This window comes from Trachymyrmex septentrionalis, unplaced genomic scaffold (assembly GCF_001594115.1).
Source record: "Trachymyrmex septentrionalis isolate Tsep2-gDNA-1 unplaced genomic scaffold, Tsep1.0 scaffold80, whole genome shotgun sequence".
NCBI classification, from domain to species: Eukaryota; Metazoa; Arthropoda; class Insecta; order Hymenoptera; family Formicidae; genus Trachymyrmex; species Trachymyrmex septentrionalis.
Window position 1 is genome coordinate 3,158,833 of NW_017305988.1, and position 7,836 is coordinate 3,166,668.

General features: G+C 33.7%; 2 protein-coding genes across 3 annotated transcripts in view; one reads left to right on the forward strand and one right to left on the reverse strand.

Moving 5' to 3' along the window:
• Positions 1-1,314: 1,314 nt before the first annotated feature.
• LOC108754761 (Golgi resident protein GCP60) lies at positions 1,315-7,039 on the reverse strand. Its single transcript, XM_018497340.1, has 4 exons — positions 6,578-7,039; positions 4,737-5,845; positions 2,185-2,244; positions 1,315-2,075 (listed from the first exon to the last, which is right to left on the reverse strand). Exons 1-4 carry the CDS (start codon positions 6,783-6,785, stop codon positions 1,968-1,970), a joined length of 1,485 nt encoding a protein of 494 aa, XP_018352842.1. The 5' UTR covers positions 6,786-7,039; the 3' UTR covers positions 1,315-1,967.
• A 73-nt stretch (positions 7,040-7,112) lies between these two features.
• The window catches only part of LOC108754760, a 13,085-nt gene continuing 12,361 nt past the window's right edge, over positions 7,113-7,836 (forward strand). For both annotated transcript variants that reach the window (XM_018497338.1, XM_018497339.1), the window contains exon 1: positions 7,113-7,171. The gene's annotated coding sequence lies outside the window, so the exon portion shown is untranslated. The remainder of the gene's footprint in view (positions 7,172-7,836) is intronic.

Genomic DNA, 7,836 nt, shown 5'->3' on the forward strand with positions numbered 1-7,836 from the left:
CCCCCCCCCCCCGCTTGCTCCAGGAAGGGGCTAAGATTTGTTTATACCTATTAAGCAGGCCAACCCGGGAATTATTTTCTACCCTCCTTCCTCTCCCATGCTTTAAGGTCTTGTAACTTTGTTAGTTTTGCGAATATTGTCATAATATTTGAACTGAGCATTCTTAACATGTTAAGGAAATGCAAAAAATCGATCTTTTTCAGTTTAATTCAAGCAAAAGCCGTTGAACTTGCACGATATTATGCGCGATTCATGGTGATTCGCGTCCTTTGATTTCATTAAAAAAAACTGCTTCGCGCACTAGCAAATTGGTACAAATAGTAAACGATGAATGCAAATTCGAAAAATATATTCATTCGCATTTCCTATACAATATGAATACAAATCTGTGAATTTCAAACTGTTTCGAATCACGAATCGCTCACAGTTTGGCGCAAACTTTAGACGTAAAGCTTTGGGATTCATCAACTGCCATATCACGATTACAGTAATGATCACATCGTATAAAGTGTAAGTACAGGAATGAGTCGTTTAAAAATTTTCTTTGTCTCAGACGCGCGATACCGTGACACGTTTAATCTAAGCTTGGAAAAACAAGATCCGCGTACTTGAGAAAACATGCTTGCTCCAATGCGACTTAGAGATAGACGAATCGAGAGGAAAAATAGGAAAAAGATGTCGAATAGCTTTCTTACTAAGGATGTTCATACAACGAAACCATATTTTTTTAGTAAAGCGCAAAATACTTGATGTTTAGAGAATAGAATTCGGTCCACATCAAGGAAGTACGTTTCTCGAGCAAGCCGTTATACGAGTATGTATGTACACTTAGCTAGCTTGTCAAATATAACGAGTCATGAGTAAGTCCATTATTTAATGACGCTTATTTAATCTCTCGCGGACAATCCATTTGTACTTTCAGAGCACGAATAACAAAATCGATTTCACCCTTTTTGTCTCCGTCTTCAAACAAATTAACTTAATTAACGATACAAAACTTATGCCGTCTCAAAAAAGTGCTCTTCTGATTAAATATCTTTATAGGTCAAATATAAACACGTGAATAAAATGGGGATAAGAATAGAATCATGCATTCATACCGGTAGTGTAAATCGTCTGTAGTTGGATGCATTAGTATTACTTCCACCATGGTCATTATTATTATTATTACTATTATTATCAATATGAATAATATAAATCGCATATTGCTGTAAAAATAATATGGCTATGTAGAATAATAAATGTTATAAAAAAATTAAAATGAAGGGGTAACCTCCGTGTTGTTACATTATAAATAAAACAAGAAATGCGCAGTGCAATGTTGTATTTAAAAAAAAATAATTTTAATAAAAGCCATGACAGCAAACACTAAGTGATAAAGTCTATACAATATATTGTATATCAAGTCGCAAAAACATTTTACAAGCCAATATTCACATAGAACAAACAGATACACAACATGCGTGTGTGTATACTTAATTCTTCGCTCTAAAACGGAGAACATCATTTCGTGTGTATACATATGTAAAGATTTGAGCGCCGATACGAATTATTAAAAATTTAAAGTTATGAAAAGAGAATGTCGCCTGCGTCAAAGAATTGCCATAGAATTGCACAATATTATGCACGTCGAAGAGTCATTGTCAATCGTTAATTTACGATACACTTGGAAGTTTTTTGCTTCTCGAGAAAAGTTTAGAATTCGTTTCCTCCTCGCGCATATACTTTTGCCACTTTATGAAACTTATCATGTTCGTACTTAACTATACATATAATAAAGATATTTTCTTTACATATGAAGAGGTTTGTTGCTTTCGCGCGAATCAAATAAAATAGGGACAAATAGGATTCTTTATTCAGTTGGACTATCGTTATCGATAAGTAGACGATAATACTAATTGTAAGACTAACGTTCAAGAAACAACATACACTTGTTATACATCTCGTTTCGATATGCAACATAAAGATTAATTATTATTCTTCGTGAAACCCTGTCGTGTGTAGTATACTCGGTAATAAAGTGTTTTACTCCGCCAAAGCGAATATGAGTTGTCGAATTTTAGAAGATATACCCCCTGTAAGTAGAACATAACGATCATAAATAATCTTTTGCAAAACACACACACACACGCACGCACGCACGCACAATTAAGTATACCACAAAAAATTTCATTATGCTTTTACCTCGCCCGGATATTGATGACTTCCAGCGTAAATTTCCTCTTGAGAGTCTCTCCTATATATCTTTAAATATATAGTATATGAAAGATTACATTAATACAAAACTTGTATAATTTAATCAATTAAGAGATCTAAAGCCTATTTTTGATCAAAGCGGATCTTAATGTTTAAATATTTCAGAATATATATACATATATATATATATATCCAATTTTTATGTTAAGTCGGAGAAAAAGTTCCTTCGCATTTAAACAAATTTTTTTGCCAAAGTTTTTCATTTGTTGCGAAATTTTCATTACAATTATATCATTCGCTAGAGCAAAGTTTCAGCTTTAAGAATCTTTAGTAATTAATCTTAAATCTTTATTAATTTGCGATATGATGATTTTTATCGGATATGAGCAATCGAAGTTAGAATGCCCTTTTATTTAATTCGCGAATAACAAGGAACTAAGGAACAAAAAATCATACATTAAAAAAAAATTATTTTAGGGAAAGTTTCGAGCTAGGTAGTCGAAAAATTTCGTAAATTTTTTTTGGGCACGTGAGAGGCCTTCAAAGTGAAAAGAAAATTTTTCAGCTCATAGTTTTTTTAAGTATAAAAATTACCAAACTCATAGAAAGTCAAAAAGTATAGTAACCTTTTGAAAGTACAGATTTCAAGCTTTAAAACCCTTTTTTTAAATTTAAATTTCGTTCATTTTTGACAAAAAGATATTGTATATACAATTTTGAATTAAAAAAATACAAACTTTTTTCCCAACCCAATATATATATATATATATATATTCAATTTTTGATAAACTGCGCGCTTAAATCTTGAAATACAATTATATAGAATAGAACTAGAGTAATGATATCACGAATTAAATTAATAAATTTTTAATAATTTTTACTAATAAGTAGGGGTGTAACGAAAGTGTAATTATAAGTTATAACGAATGCGAAAAAAAAATTTTTTTTGTGAAATCGAATGTGAATGCAGTGGGAAAGTTGTCGGCATTTTTATTAATATAGAAGGATTGCGCTATTTTAATATATCTACACTGTTAAAAAAACATAAATTTTTTTCTGTTACATGTAATGAAAGCAAATTTCAAGTAAGTACATTAAAAATATTTAATGTTGTCAATGAAAATGAAGTTGCAACTAACAAATTTAACTAACTAAATTTAACGTTTACTTACATTTAATTTTATGCAAATATACATAAAATTTAATAAAAAATGTACTAAACTTCGTAAAATTTTATGAAACGTTCACTAAATTTCATGTATATGTACACAAATATACTTTTTAGTTACAGATACATAAAATTAATTTAATGTCATAAAATTGAACTTAATTTATGTAACTTAAAAGTTATATTAAATTTCATTTTTAACAGTGTAGAGCAGAACCTTTCAACTCGGGCTCAGAGTACGTTTATGAAATTCTTCTTCCTTCGATTAGATTTTTGAGCTAGAGGCAGATCACAGTATCATAATATGGTACTGTGATCAGTCTCTTGAGGCCAGAAACTTAATAAGGAGAAGAAGAAAGAGGGCTTTCATAACATAAAGAGGGCTTCAAAAGGCATACCGTGCCCGAGTTGGAAGGCTCTGATCTAGAGCTTTAATATAAACAAGCACTCCCTTGTCATCTAAGGTTTGTTCGTGTCGTATGTTCCAATATGCTCCTATCGCGCTCATTGGAGTGTGTAGGAACTATGATAGGAGCATGCGACGCGAACAAATCTCTAGTGTGTCGCCGGCGAAGCTGTGAATAGTGTGAATCCCACGGATCGGATAATGGTGTTTTCTACCAAGCGACTGTCTAATAGTGATCAGGGAACCATACCATGTACTATGGAATTATTCGAAATGGATTCCAATTAAAATGATTCGATTATTCCCTAGATTTCTATTGTATTTTCTAGGGAAATGAAATAATTCCGATCGGAATTCATTTTAATTTATTCCATAATAGAAATCTTGTGCAATATTTATCGTAATAATTGGTAAACTAGTGAGAGAAACTCAACGTTTTTCAAGAAGACGTATGCCAACAATTATAATTCGACAACAATTTGTCTCAGTAGTCTAATTGTGAAGACATTCGCCTGGAAAGAGATTCCCGGTCAAAATAATATTTTTTGCAATAAAATTATTTACAGGTTTTATGCTTATCAATATCATATTATTAATGTCTTCTAAGATGTCTATAAGTCGATATTATTAAATTGCTTATCAATTTAATTTGTGATATCACTGCTCTAGTTCTGTCAAGATTGCGTTTCAAGATTAAAAATTAAATTCGGGGTGTAGTTTGCAGGATTGGATATAAATTAATAGTATAAATTAAATATATATAAAATTCACAACATCAATTATTTAAACATTAAAAATCCAGCTTAACCATTTTTATTTCTGATTTGTTGAGCAATTATAATTCGTATTAGACCAACGTCTTTGATCGAAAAAAAATAAATGCATTTCTTTTAATTGATTTAGTCTCGTCAAATTATGCAATTTCATCTACAAACATCTGAATACAGGTAATATTCAAGTACTTACAGGTACTATAACGCTTATAGGTGGTGTGGTCGTTTTACGTTCAGGTCGGGCATTACCATTCACCGATCCGCTCTCTAGATCTTCTCGCGGTTCATACTCCTCTTCGTCCTCATCTTCCTCGGACTCGCTTATGTACACAGATACCTGGTTCGTCTCTGGTTTCGACCATTCGAAATAAACTCCGAAACCAATGTCATAACCATCCGTAGCAAACTCCCAAAACAGACATGTACCATCTTCGTGCGTTGGTACTCGCACCGTAACAGTCTCACCATGGCCGACCTTAATAACCGCGTCTCCTGTTTCTTTTCTAATGATCTGTTTAAATTCCTCTACGCCCTTTCTCGTCCACATTTCTGCAGGACTGATGGGCGGCCAGTCTTCCACTTCGTCCGAATCTTCATCATTTACGTTTTCGTTCGTGTTATCCTTGTCATCATCATCATCATCGTGATCATCATCGTCTTTGCACGTTACATTCTTTGATTGGACGTTCTTCTTCTTCATCTTCTTCTCCTTCTCCTCCTCTTCTTCCTCTTCAATATGGTCCTCGACAACTAACTGGTTCTGATGGAGTTGTTGCATGTACTGATGATAATGCTGCTCCTGCAACTGTCTGATCAAAACGCCCTGCTGCTCCGGATTGCCGGGGTATTGTTGTTCAGCGTATAATCTGAACTGATAATATGTTTGCTGATTCAAAGCATCCTGAATCTGTCTCCTCTGAGTTTCCTCCTTCAGTCTTTCTTCTTCCTGTTTCTTTTTCTCCTCCTCTACCTCCTTAAGTTTCTTTTCTTCTTCCTGTTTCTTTGCCTCCTCTTCTCTCTTAAGCCGTTGTTTCTCTTCAAAATTCCTTTTTTGTGCCTCAACTACAGTTCTGAATAAAGGGCATAGTTTATCCAGCAATATTATAAAGCCTTCCATTGCCTGTTCTTTTGATATATCTCCCAGATTTTGCCATGCCACTCGCCTGTCCCTTCCAATCATGTCCAAGACACCTAACGATGGTGCATTTTCAGCTGTGTATTTTCCATGTGTCACTTGTTGCGTGAATGCTACCAATTTCAATTTATCCTCATAAGAGAGATGGACAGCTTTGCCTTCTTTTTCTAAATAAATTAAATTTTTTAATAATAATTTTGTTAAAAAGTACGATACATCATAAGATTTATTTACTTAATATTTGATTCCAAATTTATCACAATATCAAAATATGTAAATATTTGTAATTCTTTTTAGCACTGGCATATACATGTATCTAGTCTACATTTTGATTATATAATTTTATTTTTCAAAATAAAACAAAACAAAACAAATGTCAACAATCAATGGCTATGTAACTTGTATAAATTTGTATATATCTAAGAAAAACTCTAATGTTATTTCGTATAAAAATTTTTATAGATGCATTTTGTAACTCTGCAAGTATTAAAAAAAATGTATATAGATATATGTATACGGTCCTCTACACTTGACAATTATGTCAAATGTAAGTAACAAAATATAGCATAAAAAATTTACACCTATTAGACAAATAATAAAAAATTACAACTATTAGACAAATAATAAAAATGATCCACCAGTTGTACTATATTTAGTAAACAACATTTTTGGAATAAAATTTTTATTTGAATTCGTTCATCTTTCTTTGATATAAAAGATAGTACCATAGAAAAATGCATGACACTACAAGTGTTTGCATGGAGGAGTGTGAAGGGCTTTTGTGTGAAGGACTTTTACTTAATAAATAATTTGATTTAAATGATGTTAAAAATGTGCTTACGCGCTGTGCGTATCACGAGATGGACAAATTTCTGATGATTAAATCGTCGAGTGCTCACCTTTGTAGAAGTTGAGTGCAAATTTGTAAAGCTCTCGCGTCTCAAAGCCCCAGAGTCGCGGCTCACAGTTCTTCGCTGTAACGTCATTGCTATCGGTCCTATTCGTCGCTTTTTTGTCGTCCTCCGTCGCGGAAACGCTCAATTCGTCGACCCACTCACCGAGTGCAGACACATCCTCCTCGGCAGCGGCCGCCATTTGCGTTAGCATCTGACACGTCGATCGAGGATTGATATAAATCGCGAGTGCCTAACCTTGTTGATGTTGATCTTGTTCTTGTTCAGTCCAGCGTTTGATCGCGACCGCTGAATCGGCTGAACGCCGAACAGCAGTCGCGACATTATCTCGCGAGTAACATGACGGATAGTCTATGCTCTATGAGTGCGTGCGTGCGTACGATAATTCACGCACAATAATGAAACCGCACGAGGAAAGATCCTGGATCTAGAACAGCCCTTAATCGCCAGCAATTGTAACTGCCTGACGCTTGCTGTATTGTGCTGTTCGTGCTGCGGATTAGCAAAAGGCGAATAACGCGAAGTGACCAATCAATGCAAACGAAAGCTCGACGCGGTGACGATGTGCACCCCCGTGTTGTATGTATATATATGTATGTACGTATGTATCTATGTATGTATGTATGTATGTATGCATATATGTGTGTATGTATATATATATATATATAGTTATTTATGTGTGCGTGTCATACATAAATTACGACGCAACGAGGCAAGTACTATATACGTCAAGTACGAGGCAAGTACATATACGTACATACGAGTATACCTCTTGGTACACCTGTATGTGTGTTTGTCTCACCCTTGACTACTTGGTTGTTCCGCTACCCCCTATCCCTCAGTGGTCAGTACACATTTATGTCTTTACACGTACGTCTAGAATCTTGCGCGGTTTTTTCCTTCTGGTAAAATGATAACGCGCACGGTTCGATACAGTACGGAATAAATAGAATAGTCATGGAAGAATAGGTTTCTTTCGCTGATGTACTATTATGATCTAAGAAGTATATTCAACTGTGATATATTACACAATTGTTTCAATTTACTCAGCTAACGCTAAATATTTATAAAAGGTTCCTAAAATCCCCAAAAAACATTCCGAGAATATTCTGGAATATTCCGAAATATTTACAAAATGTATAAAAGCAACATTCATATAAATATCGGTTAAAAATTCCATTTATATATCATTCCTTATTCCGAGAATGTTCCATGTATATATTAATATATATATATATATATAT